The sequence below is a fragment of the Microtus oregoni genome, unplaced genomic scaffold (assembly GCF_018167655.1).
Source record: "Microtus oregoni isolate MIOR12 unplaced genomic scaffold, Mior012 000013F_ref0000133, whole genome shotgun sequence".
NCBI lineage: Eukaryota > Metazoa > Chordata > Mammalia > Rodentia > Cricetidae > Microtus > Microtus oregoni.
In genome coordinates this window covers 10,476,252-10,498,260 of record NW_024543072.1, presented here as the reverse complement: position 1 = coordinate 10,498,260, position 22,009 = coordinate 10,476,252, and the positions used below count along the sequence as shown (strand labels likewise).

Genomic DNA, 22,009 nt, shown 5'->3' with positions numbered 1-22,009 from the left:
TGGGCATTCGAAGGTCCTACTTGGAGCCTTCTCCTTCTGTTGGCCAATCCTCTTTCCCAGGCTCAAAGAACATTGCTACTTCTGGCAGCCAACTAAACCTTGTCTAAACTGACTATGACCCTGGGCTGTTTCGCCTCAGTCTTGTTTACTCTCCTCAGAAGAGTGTAAAGTCCATGTTGGGAAAATACTATGCTATGCTCATCTCTAAGGCCCTGGAGACGGCACAAGGTCCAGATCAGGGGAGCTCTTGCTTATACATTCTTTTCCCCACAATGGCTGTCCCTGTGAGGACCCAGATGGAGGAGGAAGCTGGTTGCTGACCATGTGACTTGGAGACCTGGTGTGGATCAATAGTGGGCACCTACTAATAAGCCCTGGTGTCGGTCTCAAGAGTGCCAGGTAGACAGTTTTGGTGAATGTCCTATTGGTAGGCTTGTGTGTGTGTGTCCCTCAGAAAACTCATCTGGGTCCTCAGGTAGCAGCCAGTGCTGTCCTGAATATTTAGAGCAAAGATCTACTCTGAGGGGAAAACAACAAGCAGCCTTGGCTAAGGGTCCTCGGTAAGTCCAAAGCAGGCATGTTCTCCATGAATTCCAGCCCTGTTTTTTTTCTTCTCTGTGAATGTCAACAGAGTTGTCCAGATACTTCAATGTCAGGTAACCTTGGAGTGAAAACACCTGCTACAGACTGAGCCTCCACAACCAAAACCTTCCAAGTCCCCAATCCTAAACCTTTTAGCACCAACCTGGCTTTATAAGTGGGAGACTTCACTCATGACTCCCTTTGAAGGGTTGGAGCCCAAACACAGGTGCTCTGAAAACACATCACCTTGCCCATGAAGCTACAATTCATGCAAAACATAAATCAGTTAGCGATTTATACAAATGAGCTATCTATAGTATACCCCATCATGAATGTGCAAATATTCTTAAATCTGCCAAGTATGAAATCTGAATCACTTCTGGCATTTGCAAGAGGGACGCTCTCAGCTCAGTCCAACATAACAAAATGTCTGTGCAGAGCAGCCTCAACTACAGATGTTTAGTCCTTCCCTGGTCTGGGACTATAGCCGAGGATTGTTTTGGTTTCCTAGGGAGCTTCCTGTTCTGTCCACTGGGTATCTATTCCTCTTATATGGTCCTCTGAATAAACAGGAATAAGAACACACTTCAGTCCCTGATAGTGTCTTAAACCTCAGTACATGTCTCCTTGAGTAGCAAATTCTCGGGCAGAACTGATATTCATTTTTTACTTGGGTCCTTTCCTGTAATTCCTAAATGTCTGTCCCTTTCTGAGGATCAGTCTTGTGAGTGTGACCTCAGAGACACAGTGTTAGAGAAAGGCCAGTCTAGTGACATTTCCCAACTGTCTTAGGCCACACAGAAGCCCTGACACTCTGAGGAAGGAGGGAGGGTGGGCTTCCTCTTGAAACCTTGCTTCTAACAATTTTAAAGTCTTCACTCTGGCTACACTAGAGTGCTGGTGTTCTTTTTTTTTTTTTCAAGTAGTCATTCTCTATGTACTCATGACGATTGAATTTAATAAAAACATCACAGTTCAAAAATAAGACAAATTAGAACCCACTGTTCATCTTAGAAATTAATATGTGAGTGAGTTTAACCAGAGATGAATTGCACTGTGGTGAGCCGGTCCCTCTTCACCCACTCTGGGCCCCAGTTGTTTGTCATTATTGCTGGAAATATGATTATTACTCTGGTATTGTTTGACATTTATTAAGGTTCCAAGGGCTGAGCCTCCACAGCAGAGAAAAGTGCAATTATCTGGGCACACAGAGAAAGAAAATCTCCTGGCCTGTGTCGTCCAAATAGAAATTCCCCCAAAGACCCTCAGCTGCAACTCCAGCTAACACAGAGTCCGGGCTCTACTGCCATTAACACCCGCAAATCTTCTTCACACTGGTAGCTAGGGTCAAAGGGCACAGCAGCAGACATGACAGGTGATTTGTCAGCAACCTGGGGAAACGTTACCTTTAAGTTTTTCTTTCTTATTAATTGCTTCTCTTATTTGCCCTCATTCAGGTGTTCTTTAAGAACTCACACTTTCAAGGTTCATATGCCAGCTTTGTTTGCAAGATGTAAGCTATAGAAACTGTTGAGGTACTGCTATCCCCCTTATCCACAGTTTTGCTCTTTGTAGTCTGAAAATACTGGGGCAAAAATTCTAGAGATAAATTATTTTTAAGTTTGGAAGTGGCCAAACTTAAAGATCTGTGGCCGTTTACGCCCTTCTACCTGTGAGATTGCAAGCAGGCATGGTTTGCATTTGTCTGTCAAAGCCACGCATCTCCTGCTTCACTTTATCTTCTGCATTTTACCATTAATCCGGGACAGTGAGGAGCCACAGGGCACGGGGTTGTCATGCCTCCTTCGCCTCCTCTGCTGTGACAGTTCTTACATAGTCTTAGTTGTTTTTATGATTCTGATAGCTTGAGGAGTAGCAGGTATTTTGTAGTTTCTGTCAGATTTTATTTGTTTGCTGTTTTTCTGGAGGCATGGCATTTTGGAAGGACGAAGACAGAGGTCAGGTAAAGTCTGTTAGAATTTGCGATAGTTGGGTGAAACCATCACACAGATGTCAAGATTGTATCTGCCAGCCTTTTCTACTGCCATTTGATCATTCCTGCCTCCGCTTGTTCCCTGGGATTCAACCCACAAGTCCACCGCACCCTGAAAATGCAGGGGCAAGTGAGCCCCACCTCCTGAAGGGGCAGGGTGAGCAGCAAGCTCATCATTTGAGATTCTCCTGCAAGGAAGGGTTATCCTTTCCCCTCCATCTATTTGTCTATTCAATCTTTTATTTATCTCAGTAGGGAATCATCCATATTTATTTCAGAATCAGGAGTAGGATCCATTAAGTCCTTTAAATAGCTTATCTTATTTCTTGAGTTGTTCTAACATACCGCTCATAGTATTTACCTGGCTTTGCCCTTCCTTTTACTGTAACCCTCTTGGTCTCTTTCCCTGCCCTCAGATATGCTTTTGTTTCAGTTGTTATTGTTTGGTTTGGGTGGGGCTTCGCTGGGGTGGCACTCAGTGTTTCTTGCCCAATGAAGATGGAGTCAACCACCAAATTAAACTTCTAATACTTGCAAATCTTTAGACACAGTTGCGTTCTAACCAATCCCATTGTTTCTGCTGTGTATATTACTCTGAAAAAGTCCAGTTTAGCCCCAGTGACACGTACTCTCAGATCCAGCTGGCCCAAAGTAGCAATCTCCTTTCCCACTTACACTACTCATGCATTGCAAACTGGTCAGGGATTCAGAGTGCCTTAACCTCACTTGGTTACACTAGAGCAGTTGCTTTCTTGAATGTTCTATTTTATGGTCCATTCAAGAAGAGCTTAAGTATCCTTCCGCCTGATCTCACGTAGCCCAGAGTTAGCAAGAAGTGTGATGTTACCACAGAAATACAGGAGGGGAGAGCTAGAACTTGTGGTCAAAGAGCACTAATTCCTGGATCGATCGATCTATCTATCTATCTATCTATCTATCTATCTATCTAAAGATATAGATATTCATTTTCTTTTCCATGCAAATGTAACTGTTATTGTTTTAGTTATTATTGTAATTGCCTATTACTTTTTAACTCCACTAAAAAAAAATCTCACTATGGTAGGAACCTGTTTTCATGTCACAAAATCTTTTGCTGACACTAAGGCTACCATGAACTGTTGTATAGAGAATCCAGTTAGGGGTGGTAATGGGAAGCTACTGTCTCACCTTTGCTGTAGAGACTTGCGACATTCCTTTATGCAGTCTGCAATGGCTGCATAGTATTCTGTGACGGGGACAAAGCATCCCTTTATGAAGATATGCAAATTGCTTCATTTTCTGCTTCTATAAATAGGTTACAAAAAAAAAGCAACCCACCAACTGAGTGTTTGTGTGGCTATCTGATGGTGTCCTTGGGATAAATTACCAGCAATGAGAAAAGTGGTCAGAACGCTAAAGGCAGCGCAGTGCTGGGCTGCAGAAACCAGGACTGATAACAGGAGCTCTGCACCAAGTTCCTAAGCAGAGTCTGAGCTTCAGCCCTCTGCTAGCGGCCTTTCCCTTTGGGAGGCGACACATCTGTGATTACAGGACTAATGACCCTTTGCACAAACGAGCATAATGACTCTTAGCAGTGGAGAGTGGGTGCGTCCCATTCGGACAATTGTGTCACCAGCAACTGGCCAGCCCCAGGGGTACTCCTGGTATCACCAAGCTGTGGTCAGTGACTTAAAAACTATTTCTATGTGTTATTTAATTCATCCCCCATCTTGAGATCAAGCCTGTATCCTGGAGCCCTTGCTTTGCTAAGGAGACACCGAGAAAGCATGGCCCTGTGTACCTGCTCTGTCCCCCTTAAAGGCTTAAGCAGCCTTTGGAGTTTCTTTGCTCTGCTTCAGGGGTTCTCAAGTTCTTTAACACACTGCCAGCCGCTAAACAAAGGCTATTCAGCTCCAATAAGTGACACAGAACTCCACTGTGAATTTGTCCCTAATCAATATGTCCTATGCACTGTTGTCCAAGCAGATGGGCCTCTGGCCTGGAATTGACCCAAATCTCCTTACTATTATTCCTGCATCCTGTAGATAGCAACTGTCCAGGGCATAGAAAGACTCTGAGGTCACAGGCTCTTGAGGTTTGTTTAGCACTGGGGAGATGCCCCAGATGAAGATGTACATGCGGGAGATGCTTGTGGTACAGGGTCCAGATCCATCTTGCTTTCCCATTCCACCTACAGTCCCTCATCCCCACATTGCCTCAGTGTCTGATTGGGCAAATGGGAGTAATAACAGCATGGGCTTATGAGGAAGCTTAATATTAGATATACTTTGTACATACGGATCCTTTTACCAGTTGCAAAGTGCAATGTGCCCATCAGTTCCCTAAGTATAAGGTAGAGGATATAAGTACAGCATTTGGATTCTCCATGCTCCTAGATAAATCACGAATGTGCTCCAGGTTGGTCCCCTCCCATTTGCCATTCTACTCGACTCCTGCTCAGCTCTCAGAGAGAAAACAGAGCCACCGTACTTCCCTTCTCTACACCGGAGGTGGAAGCAATCAGGGGTGGACCCCCTCACTCTCCATATAGGCACCCATCTGAACCCCTTCCCTCTGTGTCCAAGCAGAAGGGGCCTCTCTTCGCCATCGCTCACATCCTGTGCCGCCGGGGACCTTTCTCTCACTTTTGCCTCTTGACTTCGTCCTTCCTATCGCCATGTTCCCTTCCGCCTACTACAGACAGTCAGCCCTTGGTACATGTTTTGGACTGACTACAGGACCCTCTACTGAGACCCAAACTCATGGATGCTCTTCCATGCTTTAGGAAGCGGTGTAATGGATATTTGTGCCCAGCCTGTAAACGTCTATGCACCTCAGACCATCTTTAGCTTACTAACGACACCTGCTGCATTGTCGGTGCTGTGTATGTGGTTGCTTACTATTTAAAAAGTGAAGACAAGCTGGGCAGTGTTGGCATGCACTTTTAATCCCCGCACTCAGGAGACAGAGGCAGGTAGATCTCTGTGAGTTTGAGGTCAACCTGGTTTACAGAGTGAGTACCAGGACAACCAGGGATACACAGAGAAACCCTGTCTTGAAAAAGATAAGCAAACAAACAAACAAAAGAAGTGAAAACAAGGAAAACATTCCCAAATATTCAGAACAGGTAGATATTTGTTGCAGACAGACCTGACTATACAGTGCTGTATATTATAAGAATGTGGATTTAAAACCTTTGTTCTTCATTGGGTTGACTCCTAGGTTGTTGGAGTCTGTATTATCCAGCATCTTATTGGAGGTTATCTAACTTATCTTATTGGAGCCTGATGCCTTGTTCCCAACTCTGCTTCTTTTCTCTTGCAGAAACAAGCTTCTTAAATGAGTTGCTCACACTTATATTATTCCTATATTATTCTGTCAGTCACCATTATCAGCCTTCTGATTATTCTCTGAAATGACTCACTCTGAAACGTAGCTCCTTAGTTTTAACAAAGAGTCTCCTTTGTGTTCCCTTTCAACTCTCTGAGCCTTCGGCCTGAACCTTCTCCAGGTTTCTGACCTTATCCCATCAGCCCCAACTCTGTAATTTTTCTTCTGGGAGTATCTTTTACTGAGCCTTTTCTACACTGCTAATAACTCACAGATTTATATGGGCCTTGACCCACTTTCTGAGTTTCCGTCTACAAAGACTCAGCTGTCTTTTTTTTTTTAAATCATACAATCAATTTTGCTCTTTCTTTTTAGTTTTTCTAATCTCTTCTGGTTTTTTCTTGGCTTATCTGGTTTAATTCACACAGGTAAGCAAACAGGAAATTTCAGAGTTATCCTCACCCTCCCCTACACTCGCCAGTTTCCACCAGCAGTTGTTACTGATGGTCAAACATGATGCTTCTGTGCCTTGTGGCCTCTCCCCCGCAGGGCCAGGGTAGTCGCTTCAGGGAATTCCCTCTACCAAATTCAACCTAAAATTGCTGCCAGGGTGACCACAAAAAGCACTAAATCAAAAAATGCTAAAAATGAGAGGGGAAATTGAATTAAACCAGTCTTTTATTTAAAACCTCCTTGGCAAGACATAGGAGGAGCAAGATTCAGAAAGCCTTGCCTGTACCTGGGTTTAGGGTGTTTCCCCCTCCATGTGTCTGGGTCACCCATCACCTGTGACTTGACCCTGGTTGTTCGGGAACTCACTCTGTAAACTAAACTGGCCTCAAACTTAGAGAAGCTCCTGAGCTGGGACTAAAGGTGTGTGCCACCACTAGGCATAAATAGCAATGTTTTTAAAGCTCGCCTGAAATCTTAGCCAGTGAAATTGTTCTATTTTGTTACATTAAATGGTTTTGATCCGCCTAGCACTTAGAATAGAGACTATATTGTATATATAATATACATCAATATTGTCTTTTGGAACATATATTATAGTATGTGTGTCCCATACAATGGAGATACTGGTTTCCTGAGTTGTGCTTCATGGTTGTTGAAACATTTCATTGTTCAGAGTGCCACTGGGTCTTTGTCAACTCAGCATAAACCTAGACACATCTGGGAGGGAACCTCAATTGAGAAACTGCAGTGTAAGAGCCAGAAGGGGTGGGGGACACCAGGGAAACAAGGCCCTCTAACACATGAACAAAGATCATATGAACCACAGAGACCGGAGCGAAAAGCACAGGGCATGCGCTAGGTCCTTTGCAAATATATTATGGCTTCCAGTTTTGTATTTTTATGTGATTCCCCAGATTGAGAATGAGTGGATCTTTGTTTCTTGTGGCTTCTCTTGGGCTCTTTTCCTCCTATTTGTACATTTTGTCTAATTCCAAGTGTTAATTTTTATTTTATCTTATCTTATTATTATCATCTAGAAATCTGTTTGTTTTCTAATGAGAGACAAAAAAGGAGTGGATCGGGATGGCAAGAGAAGTGGGGAGGAGCATGAGGAGTAGAGGGAGGGAACCAATCATCAGGATATAGTGAGAGAAAAATCTATTACAATAAAAGGAAAAGTATAAAAAAAAACAGAAATAGAAAAAGGAAGGAAGGAATGAAAGAAAGAAGGAAGGAAGAAAGGAAGGAAGGCAGGCAGGTCTAGGTTGAAACCTTGGCACAAAAGGGATTTTTACAAGAGAATATTTACAACAGAACAATAAGGAAAACGTTGTTACAGTCAGAGCCATGGAAAATGAGCTGTTTAGCACTGCCAGCTCTTGAGTAAACAAATCCAGATTTAGACTATTAAAAAACATTTCCATAAGATTTGTCTATAAATAAATTTGTGGGTTTTGATTGCTGACCAATGAGAGGGCCTAGCTCTGGACAGTGTCCCCCCAGGACAAGTGTTTCTGGGTGCTATGAGAGAGCCCAGTGTGTAAGCCACGAGGAAGTCAGTGAACAGTGCTCTTCCGTGCTCTGCCCCCTCCAGCCTTCTGTCTTGAGTTCCTGCTCTGATTTCCTTCAGTGATAGGGTGGTGTCTGAGAGCTATAAGGCGACATAAACCCTTTCCTCTCCAGGTTGATTTTGGTCACAGTGTTTTATCAGAGCAATCAAAACTCTATGGCGCATTCACAGACAGGGCAGGCTTGAGTCCCCAGCCATCTCACCAGGGAAGCCTGTGGCAGGTGGGAAACTGCCGCCTTCCCAGGGCAGAGACGAGGGTTCCAGCATCCTGAAGCTTGAAGTCTCAGTTTTGAACATGTTTTGGCAACAAATGTAGCCACTTGTTTCGTTGGGGATGGCTTGTTCCGTTGACTCATTTTCAAGGGGCTATCTGCCAAATACTGAATGTTGATAATTGTGGTTTTGTCCGTCAGTCATTCTTTAAACAAAAGCAGTGCTGGTCTGTGGTGGAGCCCCCTAGCTTTGCTCAGAGCATGCTCACTCTATAACCACCTATCCTTAAAACAGCCACCAGTTGTTTTGGTCTCCGGGAATGCTTTATGTAGACTTCCCATTTTAACACACCGACTGTTGAACCAGTGGGTTTAGAAGTGAAACCTAACAGAAATCCCACCTTTAAGTCTTCATCCAACACACGTCTCCAAACTGAGGCTGCGGGAGTCTTTACTCACCCCAGCTTCTCCATTTCACCCCGTTTCTCAGTTGTCAGCTTCTCTAAGAGGTCACGGATACAGAAAGCTATGCGTAATTTTCCTTCCTGCCCTATTTCCAGGACCTTGATTCTCTGTGGTCTGAATATGTTGGTGGACTTGGAGAATAACTCTCCACTACCACCATCACCCCACCCCCCACCCCCAGGCGATGCAGCCGTAAGCCCCACTGAGTTCAGCTGTTTAGAGTCTACTTTCTGCTTAGCGGCCGGATCCCCTGTTCTATTTAAAAATATGCAAGTATCTCAAAGTAAAACGCGAAGATATTATTATTAGGCACACCTTGGTGAGCTTTCTTTCCTTCCAGGACTGAGGACCACATCTCTCTTGGCCACCTCTCTAATCTATTATGAAGTAGATTGCTCAAAAGCTACATTTTGGTGATTATTCGAAAGAGGGAGACAGAGCCTGTCACAGTCAGAAAAGAAAGGCATACACACACACACACACACACGTGTGTGTGTGTGTGTGTGTGTGTGTGTGTGTGAATATGTGTTAGCAGATAGCACAGGTGAAATTATTTTTCACAAGATGACTGTTTTGGACCCTTAGCCATCATTTCCTGTCGCAATTGCTCAGAGTGGATCTAATTCTCCCACGCATCACTAAACGGTGGCTGCTTTCTCTCCTCTCCAGGATTTTGTGTCCTGTATCGAGAATTACAGAAGAAAAGGACAGGAGCTGTATGCATCTCTGTACAGAGACTATGTGCAGGTAAGAAACGAGGCATGCCTTCCACTACAGAGTATGCTGGCAGCTACCCTGAACCAAGAGAAAGAAAGGGAAAGAGAAAGAGGAGAGAGACCCAGGGGGCCTTTGAAGTTTTAGAATGGAAAAGTCGCCACGGATGGGTCCAGGTGTCTTGGCTTGTCCAGTGGGCACGGCGCCCACAGCTCAGCAGCAGAGGGCCTGGTCCTGTTGCTATTCATTCTTTGGGTCTTGCATCACGCAGAAGGTGGACATTGTGAGCTCAGGTGCCTCAGACCCTGCTGGGAGCTGCAAGTGCTATTACAAAACACTGAACTGGGTCTCATGTTCTGATGGCTTCACTATAAGGGAGAGATTCGTATTAAACAACTTCACAAACTCAGTGGCTATCTGTGACTTATAGTGGGGATTTAGCAAGGAGATAAAAGATGTTAGCGAAGGGAAGAATCTAAGTTGGGCAACTTAGATGCCTTGTCTGATGAAGGGAGTGTTTAAACTGAGACCTTCAGAGGATGGCATGGGCTGAAATACTTTAGGAAATTTTAGGAAATGTGTGTAAGGATCCCGAGGGAGGAGGGAGCTAGATGTTACTGATTTACTGGAAGAACTAGTTGGAAGGGCCTAGGCTGGGAGTCACAGAGTAAAGATGAAGCTGGGACCAAACCACAGATGGTTCCTGGCACATTAAGGTTTTGCTTTTAAATGTAGAGAGCTGCCAGCAATAAGGATGAGTTTTGACATCTGAAGCACCCACACAGGTGTGACTTCTGTATAGTCTAGGCAAAGCACTCTAGCCATGTTAACCCCTTCCCTGCCATAAATATCTTTCTAACCATAAAGAAGGCAGGAACAAGGATTATGTCCTCAGCCTGTGATTGGTAGACAAAAGATATTTCACACAGGACTATGCAATTGCTAAGACGTTGGGTTTTGATTGATATCAAAAACAGAACCTTTTAAATGGGCACCCATTCTACAACATGGCACTCAGTATCAAAACTCATCAATCTCTTCTTTATAGAGAAATGTGTCTGGGCCGAAGCCTGTGCTCTGTAGTGAAAACCCAGCATTTGTAAAGCCGGCACTCTGCCTTGAAGGCGTTTTGAGCTTAGCGCTAGGCCAAGGGTGAAGGAGAATCTCCGGGACAGGGTGACCAGGCTCACATTGGAATGTTCCACTGTGAGGGCACAATGGGTGGAAGAAAGCATTAGTACACATCGTGCAGGCGTTGGAGTGAAGACCCCCAAAGGCTGACACAGGAAGCCTGGGGCTGGGAGTCAGAAGAGCCCTGACCTCCCGGCCTGTTTGCGTACTGTATGTGACTGTGGGACCAGACCCTTGGACATCAGTTCATCCTCCGAAAGGACTCACTGATTTTGTCCGGAGTGAGCAATGCTGCCAACATAGTCAGTTGCCACCAAAAGGGAAGAGAGATGAGTTCAGGTTGCATTCTCTTTTAGGGAAATCCACCTCACACTTAGGCCATTTTGTGGCAGAGGGTATATACAATCAGCATCTCACCAAGAGCCTTCTATTTTTGTTGTGAAAACCTGGTCCACTAATTTCTGCCGAGGAGAGAGCCGCAGTCTGGGCTTTCTAAGTTCCTGCTGACTCTGCAAAGTCAGAAGTCCTATTGGTAGGACTAGGACTCCAACAGAGGTGCCAGCCAAGAAGGGGGGCACCAGTCTTCTGAAGCACCAGCTTGGCTTGGTTTCATAAGTGGGACCTGACTAGGGGTTCAGAAGTACTTAAAAAATTTGTGTGATTTACTGTTGGTTAATCTTTTTAAAGAGAAATCAGCATTTTTAAGGTATTTTACATTTCCAAGTCTTTAAATATTTAAAATGTTTCGATATTTAGAGGAATGCAGATGTGATCATGTCTGCTAGAGATAATGGGGCTGGAGCACTCACCCCACTTTTCTGAGGGCCGGCACATGTACTCAATACTCATCACATCCACAGAAGTCAAGCTCAAAATCTAGTCTGTTTTGAGACCGAGTTTTGCTATGTAGCCCTGCCTGGCCTGGGACTGCCTATATAGATCACAGTAGACCACGTTAATCTCACAGAGATCCGCCTATCTGTACTTCCACAGTGTTGGGATTAAAAGCAGGAGCCATTGCTCCGGGGACAAGCTCAAACACTGACACAAGTTGGCATTTTGAAATCTCATGGTTACTCCGGGTCAGTTTCCACTAACTCCATGGTTCTCAACCTATGGGTTTCAACCCCCTTGGGGTCACATATTAGGTGTCCTGCATATCAGATACTTACATTCTGATTCATAACAGTAGCAAAGTTACAGTTATGAAGTAACAACTAAAATAATTTTGTGGAGCTGTATTAAAGGGTTGCAGCATTAGGATGGTTGAGAATCACTGTGCTAAGTGAACCCCGGGAGACCCTCTCCCATGGAAGTGGCAGTGAAGCCAGTAGCCCCGCCAGCAGCTCCACCGCAGAGCTGCCAATAACAAGCCACTAAAGAAGTCCTCAACTTTCACTTTGCCACTCAGAGATCCACAGAGATGGAGGGAGCCCAGAGCATCCCTGGTTCTTCCACTCAGTGCCCTGGAGGTCCTCCCCAACATTGTCATATCTGACAGACGCTTCCCTGAATGTCTCTTCCGACAGCAGTTCTGCCAGCATCGCTCCATTCTGACTTGCTCACTTATTCCTCTGCCTTGTCCAAGCTCTGCCTATTGTCTTCTCTGCAGATGTCTGTCACTCTGCTTCTTTCTGCTCTGTGCCTGGCGATGCTGTTCCCACGCCAGGACCTTGCCATGATGCACAGATGTGCCTCAGCCTGCCTTTGCTGCCTTAAACTTTTGACAGGAAGCCTGTCACCCCAGATGCTCTTCCTTTTCACATGTGAGCCATGTGCTCTCCTCCAGGCTCCTTAGGGACCAATGGGCTGATTCATTCCTCTCTCGGGCTCTGTCTCTAGTCTTTGCACAGCTTCTTCAGGAGCAGGGGTCAGGGCATCAACCCTACCTGGCTTATGCAACTGATGAAATGATAAAGAAAACTCAGGAGAAAGGTGGGTTTCACGCAGAACTGGATCCAGATGGCCATCATCTCCATTCTCTTTCCTCCCCCCTCCTCCATCCCTCTTTTCCTCTCCCTCCTCTCTTGAATCTCTCTTTATCCTTTTTCTCTTCCTCCCTCCGTCCTTCCCTCTTTCTCTCTCTCTCTCTTTTCTTTCTGTCTCTCATTCATTATTCCTCTCTCACACATCCACACAAATGCCCACGTGTGAAATTGCTGGTGAGTTTGAAGCCCAAGAGCACATGGGTAAACGATCAAGCCTGGGGTGAACTCACTCTGCGCACTGAGCCTCATCCTGAAACAAGATCATTTTCCAGTTCGTTCAATGCCAAGTCACATGTCTGCAGGGCTGTCACTATCCAGGGGAAAATGCCCCACAGAGATAGAAGAGCCAAACCTGCTTTCTCTGCCTGGGTAGGCTTCAGAGAGTGCTGCAAACTTGACCTAATTCATGTGCACACTCCCTTTATATATATGTTAAGTTTTAAAACATCTGTTGCTTCCATTACTATATTTGCTTGTCCATTTTCTGAAAAATTAATATTTAGGACAAATGCCATCAAATATTTGAATACTATAAAAGTTCATATGAAGTTAGCCCTGCAATTCAAACTAGACCAAAGTGTTTCTTTGCTGGTGTGGCATGAACTGAATGTGGCCTACAAAAACAGTGTGGGGTGTCGGTGTGCCTTTAAAAAGACTTAAACGGAGGATTTCCTGAAGGCCATGTCATTTGCATGTACACTCACTCCAGGTTTCCCTTCTTTGACTATTCTAGGACCCTTCCATATTCAAGAATGATATGACATTAGGATGTAAAGGTCCTCACACACCATGTAGGCTGAGCCTTTTATTATTTAGTCACTGTGGATTCTGAAGTCCAGAGATGAGACTGGCTCTCTCAAACCATCAGTCATCCCAGGACTGCTGGTTCCCACTCTGCCACCCGTCTGGGTCTCCCGGAGGAGCAGGCTTTGTTTCAGAAGTCAGGGGCCATGGAAAAACCCCATGTCCTCAGCTCCTGCTGCTGCCTGTACAATCCCAGCAACAGACTAGTGGCTCGGGAAGCCAAAGGCTGCAGTTTTCTCCTTCCCCACCTGATTCTGAATGGTCTCGAAGCTAAGAAATCATTTCCTTCTCCCTGGCCTGATCTTGGCTCCAGAGAGGATGTTGTATAATCCTGGGGGCTACCTAGAGGGCCATTTTTCTCCAATAACCACTTCAGGAGCTTTGGGGCAGGCCTGCAAGGGGAATGTATCTAAGCGTGGTGTTATATCTCTGCTTCCCAGAGACGGAAAAGTGGCAGCATCAAGGCAGCCTTGGCCTGGGCCAGGATTCAGGAACAGCTCTTTGGGGAGCTGGGATTATGGGGCCAAATGACAAAATCCACACCCTGTTCCCAGTGGGAACTGGACAGGAGGGAAGGACCAGCTCGGATGAGGAAACGCATCAGACGCTTGTTTTCCTGGGAGGCTCTGAACCATGGAGGGTGCACGGTAGGTACTGGGTATGGTGGGAAGGCTGTGTGGTCTTCCTGTCATGTTCTTTGTTTTTTTGTGTGTGATTATTTTGTTTTGTTTTGTTAACCAAGATGACAGAGTGTACCTAGATAATTTCAAAAGAGTCCTCAACTTTATACTTAAAGCCATTTAGGAGGGGAAAGAGGAGCGCTCACCTCCCCCGGGGCCTGAATGAGTAGTCATTCTCCTTAAGCCCTAATCCATTCCGCAATGCAACCCCCAGAAATCCAGGGGAATTCTGCTGGGCAATGGCCACTGTCTGCTCACATGAATCTTTTCTCATTGAACACTTGGTATCTGCCCTTCTGGGAATTAGTTATCACACACACACACACACACACACACACACACCAAAAAAAAAAAATCCTGTAATAAATTTTACAGTGGAAAAATCTCTCAAACACAGCAGTTCTGCAAGCTCAAACCAGTGACCCACTTAGTCCACACAGCACCCAGGCTGTTTTGGCTTCCAAGCGGAGGAGCCAGGCAGTGTCTGGGAGTTGACTTTCCTGAAGCTTACATAGCTAGAGCATCAGATACACATTTTGCATTTTAAGGAAGAGAAATCATTTGGCTTTATTTTATAGCAGATTTTTTTTTTTTAAAAAAAAAGTAGCAATGATTTTTCTTATCCTCATCCCCAAACACTGGGATGCTGGGTATTTTCTCTCTCTTCCTTTTCAAGATATGGAGCTAGTTTGATTTTGAAGTCTTCAGCATCTTTACCCATCCTAAGCCCGCCCTCCAGAAAACGTATGAGAAAATTATTTTATAAATATATGATAATTTATTCAGTAGACCTTGTAGTTTTAGTTATGACTAAATGACTAGAGGCAGGTAGCATTTTTCCCCTCAGAATGTTTTTTTAGGATGTGGAGGCAGGAGAAAAGGTGTCTTGTTGGCTGTGCAGGTGAGAGTGCTCTGTAACCTGGTCACGGTACCTGTGCAGGGTGACCCACATGCAGACATCGGCATGCTGTTGAATCTCCCCTGGCACCTCATGAAAACTACTGAAAATGCTACTTAACTGCAGTCTCCGCTCTGACTCCGACAATGAGTGCAGGCATTTTACATGATCCCTTAAGATTTAGTACATTCTTCCTTTTGTACCTTAGTCTAGACCAGCATGAAGAAAACACAAGTTCACGCCAGTCTGTAACTTTGTGGAAAAGGAAAGGGGCACAAACAATGTCTGTGAGTTTATTTTCTCTTCTCTTTGGTCCTATTTCAGGAGAGCCAAGACAGAAAAGATGCTCTTTCTCAGACAAATGCTGAAAACCAAGGTATCAAGTTTATAAATTTATCTTTTTCTCTTCAATAGTTAAATAATAAGTTTTTCTCTTCAATAATCAAAAACCTATTGATGATTTCCTTTAACACCTCACTAAAGCTACTACTACATGTGTGGGTTTGGGGAGAGAAAATACTGAGAAACCAGAGCAGTTTGCACACAGCTCGTCAGTACTGTGTGGCAGAACAAGGGGGACTTATTCCAGACCCAGGCCTCTGGGAGTGAGAGAGTTTTTAGTAAGCTTAAAATAGTAACTTTGAGTACCTCATCAATTTGTTTTATTGAGTAGAATTTAAAAGCACCCTAACACAATTTAAATACATGTTTAGTATGTGCTCAAAATATGTAGATGAATAATAAGATGTCTTAGAAGAAAATAGATCGTATATATGTTTAATACTTTCACATTAAATTCTTCTATGTCATGACCTACATGGCAGTCTCTATATACCTTAGGCTTAAAGACAATGTGTGGAGTCATTTCTGACTTGCTTAAAATCTAGGATATGCACGAGAGAGAGAGAGAGAGAGAGAGAGAGAGAGAGAGAGAGAGAGAGAATATTTCAATTCTGTGATTTCACTTATGACTGTCTCTGAGGTGTATGCTCCCAGCATGTGAGTTCCTTGGATCTTAGGGGGTAGCCAGTGGTTGCTCCTTGCCCCGTGGCAGCATCTCTGCACTACTAAGCCTGGCTCCTCTGCTGCCTGAGTAGCAGGGTTGCTGTTGAGGTTGCTGCCGAGGTTGCTACCTGCCAGTATGTAGTAACACAAACTCAGACTGAGAATCTCAAGTTCTGATCCCAGGTTGACTTTGCATTCTACTGTAGACTGGGACTTGTGATGACAATGTGCCCATTGGCTTCTTTCCTCTACACTCTAAACTCCTATCTCCAAATCACAGCATCATCCACCTCTCCAAGTTAGGGGCTAAGGTCTGGGAAGTGTGTGCTGGATTTCCATAGATATAACCTTGGATTACTTCATCCCTTTGTTAGATGAAGAATCTATGGATATCCACAACCCTGAGCCTCCTTAATATTGCCAGCACAGGCCCTAATTCAAACCTCTTATAAAAAAGTAGTAAGGACCTTCTCAGATGCCCGTCCCTACAGAAGTATGCTCTGTGCAGTGGGCAGAGCCTGTGGGACTGGATCTGGGAACAGCAGGTACTTTGATCCTTCCTCATGTGAGATTCCCAGGTGGGGAGGTGGTCAAAGAACTGAACTTTGTCACAAAGAACATGGCTCATAGCTTTGCAGTCATGACCAACATACCTACTCCAGACAGGAACACACTCAGAACAAGTGAGGAGAAAGGAAGATGAGGACATCCATGCTGTGGTCTCCTTAGCTCAGACATCCATGCTGTTGTCTCCTAAGTTCAAACATCCATGCTGTGGTCTCCTTAGCTCAGACATCCATGCTGTGGTCTCCTTAGCTCAGACATCCATGCTGTGGTCTCTTTAACTTAGATCCAGATGTCCTGGCTCTTGCCAGACAAATCTAGACTAGGAATGACAACAAAACAGAACATTCCTGGTGGTACAGACACGGAAGCCATCATGTTTCTAAAGAACAGGAAAGGTATTCATTGATTATGAAATAGCCACACAGTGTAATACTTCAATACCATTTAAATTATTGAAAAAACTTTAAAAATCAATTGGGAAAATACTTATGACATAATCTAGAATGCAATTTTGTAAGTACAACATTATTCTTATGTTAAAAATCACATATACACATATATACAGAAAAGATACCAAACGCTGTTCAGTCACTTTGCGAATAGTGGGCTAAACATATGGGGTCAGACCTTACATTGTACCCAGGAGACCTGCTTCCCATCCCCTCTAACTCAGTAGCCATATGATCTTGGGCAAAGACCCAAGCCTTATTCAGATTTTTCATTCACAATCTGAGGGTGGGATATTGTAGCTGAGATAGGACTATATAGACAGATGCCACCACAGTGTCCAGCCCAGAGCACTTACTGGATGGAGACTGACACTCTTCATACCCCAGGACACACAAGCATGATATTCTTCATTTATCAGTGCAGTATAACTTTCCCAACTCCTTTAAATAAGAAGCCAGAGTTTCTAGAGTTTAGACATATCAATGGCATTCTTTTAGAAAGGAGAACAAACAGACTCAGAAGGAGCAAATCCTAGACCTAAAGAGATATATTTCATTAATCAGTGAGGGTAAATTCCAAAATGTTGCCTTGCATCATTTGAAAGCTGTAGAGTAGCCAGGACTGGGCACACCCACGCTGGGTGCAGCTTGCAGGAGTGTGGACTGTAACACGGGGTCAGGCAGCTGTGTTCCTTCTCAGAAACAGTGTAAGGGCACGCTGGCCACTTCTTCCTCAGAGCTTCCCAGTTCTCAGTGGCAAAGGCTTGTGCTGCATGTTTTGCCTTGTGACATTGTGTAGCTCACACCACGACAATGTGTCCGTTTTATGCTACTGCAGATGAGCTGACACTGGAGGAAGCTGAGAGCAGGCCAGACGAGGTGGGGGTGGATTGCACACAACTGACCTTCTTTCCTGCTTTGCATGAAAGTCTGAACTCAGAAGATTTCTTGGAATTATGCAAGGAAAGACAAATCATTTTACAAGAGCTTCGTGATGGAGAAAAGGTAATATGTGGGCTGAGCAAAGGTAATCCATGAAGACTGTCTGACAGGACAGTCTGGGGTGTCATTATGGGTGCAGGGAATCTCCAATAACTTCCACACCTGCCAACTACATGAACAATGAGCAGAGGGAGCAGGCTCCTAATTTCCCTGACGTCCTATATGCCCTATGTTAAAACATCCACAAGGTGAGATTCAAGCTAACAAACTGGTGTATGAAATGTCTTCTAAATGCTTTCCTTGACCTTGTAGCTGTTTCTGGGTCTCGCATTAAAATCTGGCTACCCTGGAGGGACACTATATTTTGACATGCCCACCAGAATGTCTAAGTTGCCTCTATACCATGACAACTCTGTGACATCACTCACGCTTAGGGGTGAGTGGTGTGTGGTATTGTGCATCTTCCATAGGATTGTATGGAGGGGAAGTATACACAAATCTTGGAGACAGGCCAGAGCTGGATGGCAAAAAAATTGGGGTTCTGGTGGATAGTGTTTGGGGATCCCAAGTTATTGTACATGTCCCTGGCATGGCCACAGGAATATATATTAACTTCAGATTGCTACAAAGTGATAATTAAGAAAGGTTACTTATGAAGATAAAAAGTTGTTTAGGCCTCGAGTTCTAGAGTTCAGGTCCAAGACTGGGCATCCCCATTGGTTTAGAACTTTATTTGGAGTCTGTAGCATGGTGGGATGGTGGACTGATCACATCTAGAGAGAGGAAGAGAGGGAAGAGTGAGATGGGGGGGGCACACAAGGCTAGCATCCCGTAATGCTCTTTCAAAGCACAGTCACAGGAACATAAGTCCCTCTCACTGGGCCTTTCCTCTTAATATATATATATATATATATATATATATATATATATATATATATATATATATATATATATAGTATTGTGACCCTAGGGACCAAACCTTGATATGGAACCTTTGGTGGATACTCATCCAAAACATACTGAAGAGTGATGGGGAACACAATAAAGTTAAGGTCCCAGGAAAGGGTCCTTTTACCCAAGTCTGAAAACAGAATGGAAGATGAACCACACATGTTAGAACAAATCAGATCTGAGTTCGAGTCTCCTCTGACCACCTTTGTGACCCTGCTTTCTCATCTTTCCTCTGGACCTTGGCATCCTCTTCCTGCATCTCTGGCAGGCTTAGACAGGGTAGCAGAAGAGACTAATGAGGATGGACCACATGGGAGGTGCTCAATAAACACTAATCTCTTCCCTTTGCAAAATGCTGTGGGCTTCAGGTCTTGAGCAGAAAGCAGGTTCTTCTGTGGCATGTAGGCAAAGGAGAAGCCCCAGACAAATATGAGGGCACAGGGTGAACCCAGCAAACTGGGTAAGTATTTTAAGGAGATGAATGTCTGAGACTGAGGGCCAGGCTGCCCCTGAGTTGGTGAGGGTGGATCTAACTGGGGTCTGCTGAGTGAGTGGGCTGAGTTTCTAGGGACAGATGACAATCCAGAGAGCCAAGGACAGGCATGCGCAGATTTCAGGGACTGGAGCACACTTCTTAGTGTGTGGTGAGAAGGGGACACCAGGAATACTGGTACACACTACAGTGGGGGGGGGAGAGAAGGGGTACACCAGGAATGCTGGTACACGCTACAGTGTTTATGGTGAGATGGGGGAGACCCTAGGGGTAAAAGGAGCACATAGGATGGGAAGCAAACACCACTTCTTTCTATTTTCCTCAAGAGAAAGGGAAGCTGACTTCATGCCATCTCCATATAGATTCTTCTCAATGTTTTGGTAAGAGGAGAACCTTGTAGCTAGATGTGGCAACACAGACTCCTAACACCAGCACTTGAGAAATAAAAGGTATAATATAATAGTAGTATATTATAAAATAATATATAATAAAATTAAAAGAGGCCAGCCTGATCTATAGAAAGAGTTCCAGGACAACCAGGCGACACAGAAAAACACTGTCTCCAAAACAAAAAAATAAAAATAAATAAATAAAAATAAAACAAACAAAATAAACATGAAAGATGCTCAGTCCTGTGATACTTTGTATTAGTTTTCCACTGCTAACAAATGGCCATGAACTTAGTAAGAATCCAGCACTGTGGGACCCTCTGGTTCTGGTAGAGCCCCGCAGGATAGGGATGCTGACAAGGACTGCATCCTGGGGGCTTTGGAAATGCATTCTTTCCAGCATCATTCAGTTGCTGGCAGACTTTGGTCCATGCCTCTGTATGGCTGAGGTTTGATGCCTGTCAGCTTAGACATCCTCAACTTTCTGGAAAGGACCTGCATCTTTGCCTTGTGGTCCCCTCTTACATCTTTCCAGCCAGCAAGCAGTTAGTTTATATCAAATCTTTCTTATTGGTGAATTGCTCTGCTTCTCCTTATCCAGTCTCTGTCTTCTCTTCTGTTGCTACTCTCTACTGGACTCTTCTGTTGCTGGAACCAGGGCTCGCCTTGGCCTCACCAGATGGTCCAGAAAGATCTCCAGAAACCAAACCCCCTCAGAGCAGCTGGCTAGCCTACCTTGTGTGGGATAAGCAGCCTGGCATCCTTGGAGATGTTTTGGGTTGTAACCTACTGCATGGGGTATCCCCAGGACTCATGATTCACCTAAGCTCCATCCTTGGCTTCTGGGAAAACCTCTCTAGACACCTGGGTGTTATTCTTCCAAAACCAGCAGGGTAATGGTGGCAGTCAACACTTTGTGGGCACGTCTGTAGGCAAGCTCCGAGGTTTATAGATCTGGCTCAGAAGAGTTCCAGTTCCATTCTCCTGCAGCCAACAGAAGTCCTTATCACGTTCCCTGTGTCTGAGAGCCTTGTTTTTGCAGATTGTATGGCTTTCTCCGTATCCACCACCCAGTGACAGCTTTTTTCTTAGGGTCTCATTTGGATAGACAAGGATCTAAAACACACAGGAGGCTGCCTTTCCCACACAGAGAAGGCAAGGCAAACAGCAGGGACTTCATCCTTCCTGGGGTCTTACTTAAGCTTCAGTCTTCTTTAGTTTCCTTGTTACACAGCAGGAAGCCATGGCAGTGCTGGGGGCTGCAGCAGCAGGGGTCCCCAGGACGTGCAAATAAGAGTGTTTGAATCCCAGCAGGGGTAGAAAGGAGTTGAGGGGAGGGAGGGCTGAAACTGCCAGTGCCTTGTTAGTGTTCCCGTCCCTGTGCCTGCAGGGCAAGGCGGTGGGGGAGAGGGAATACAGTACCAGCAACCTGGAACCGGAAGCAGACTTTTGTACCAGAGGATTTTCCTCCTGGCTGGGTAGTGGGATTTTGCAAGTGTCGCTCATACTGGTCTTTCTTGGGTTTGTGTTGAATTATTTGTTCTTGATGCTTCTAGTCTCAGTAGAAGCAGGGAAGGGCTTAGTGTCCCTCCCTCCACGCCCACCCAGGTCACTGGAGAAGCAGGTCAGTGCCGGAGCCCTGGGTGGACAGTACACTCAAGGCTGTGTATAGAGCCCTCTGCGTCCCAGCCTCACCTCTCCACTTTCACCACCACCAAGCTCAGCCACGTTGATCCTTAACGGAACTTCCCAGAACTTCATTTTCTTTGTCTTCAAAATGGAGTTTTTTTTACTCCTTGTCTGTTAGTTTGGGACAAAGCTGCAGGAGGTGCTGCATGCCTCAGCCCGAGACTCCCTGTGCTGAGCCCTCTGTATCGAGACCTCAAGTGGAGCTCTGTTAGGTTCTCCTGAAGCCGAGCCTCTCCGCCGACGCAAATAACTCCAATCAGACCGAATCAGACAAGAAGCCCATGTTTAATGCAATGCTCCCAGGTGGCACTGGGAAGGCATCGAGAGGGAAAGAGAGAGAGGAGAGACCACTTGTTCGCTCTCCGGGGGGCAGTTTAAGTAGCCCCCCAGTGGTGGGAGTGGTCTTAGTCCAGGAGCTGAGGTGAAGCCCCCAGGCAAACAATCCAGACTTTTTGTATAAAGGCGTGTTTGGAAGCTGGGGTGATAATTCCAACCAAACACTCTCAGCAGTAGTGATTGCTATTGCTGTCCTTGTAGTGGCCTGGCTATCAGTTTGTTCTCATATTCCTAAAGCCCCTAGGACCTCTGTCATGGCCCCGAGGATAGGAAAAAGTAAATGTCAAGAGCTCTATGAAGCAGGAATGCCTGTTCAGATGGATGATCTCATGAGCCAAGGAATGGTGTTAGGGACATGCTGTGGAGAACACACTCAGTAGACACCCAAA

General features: G+C 45.0%; 1 protein-coding gene across 1 annotated transcript in view; it reads left to right on the top strand.

The window, feature by feature from the left end:
• The window catches only part of Wdfy4 (WDFY family member 4), a 202,373-nt gene that overhangs the window by 102,294 nt on the left and 78,070 nt on the right, over window positions 1-22,009 (top strand). The window contains exons 39-42 of the mRNA XM_041662791.1: window positions 9,254-9,331; window positions 13,662-13,868; window positions 15,124-15,175; window positions 17,659-17,825. Coding sequence (XP_041518725.1) covers window positions 9,254-9,331; window positions 13,662-13,868; window positions 15,124-15,175; window positions 17,659-17,825 — 504 coding nt within the window. The remainder of the gene's footprint in view (window positions 1-9,253; window positions 9,332-13,661; window positions 13,869-15,123; window positions 15,176-17,658; window positions 17,826-22,009) is intronic.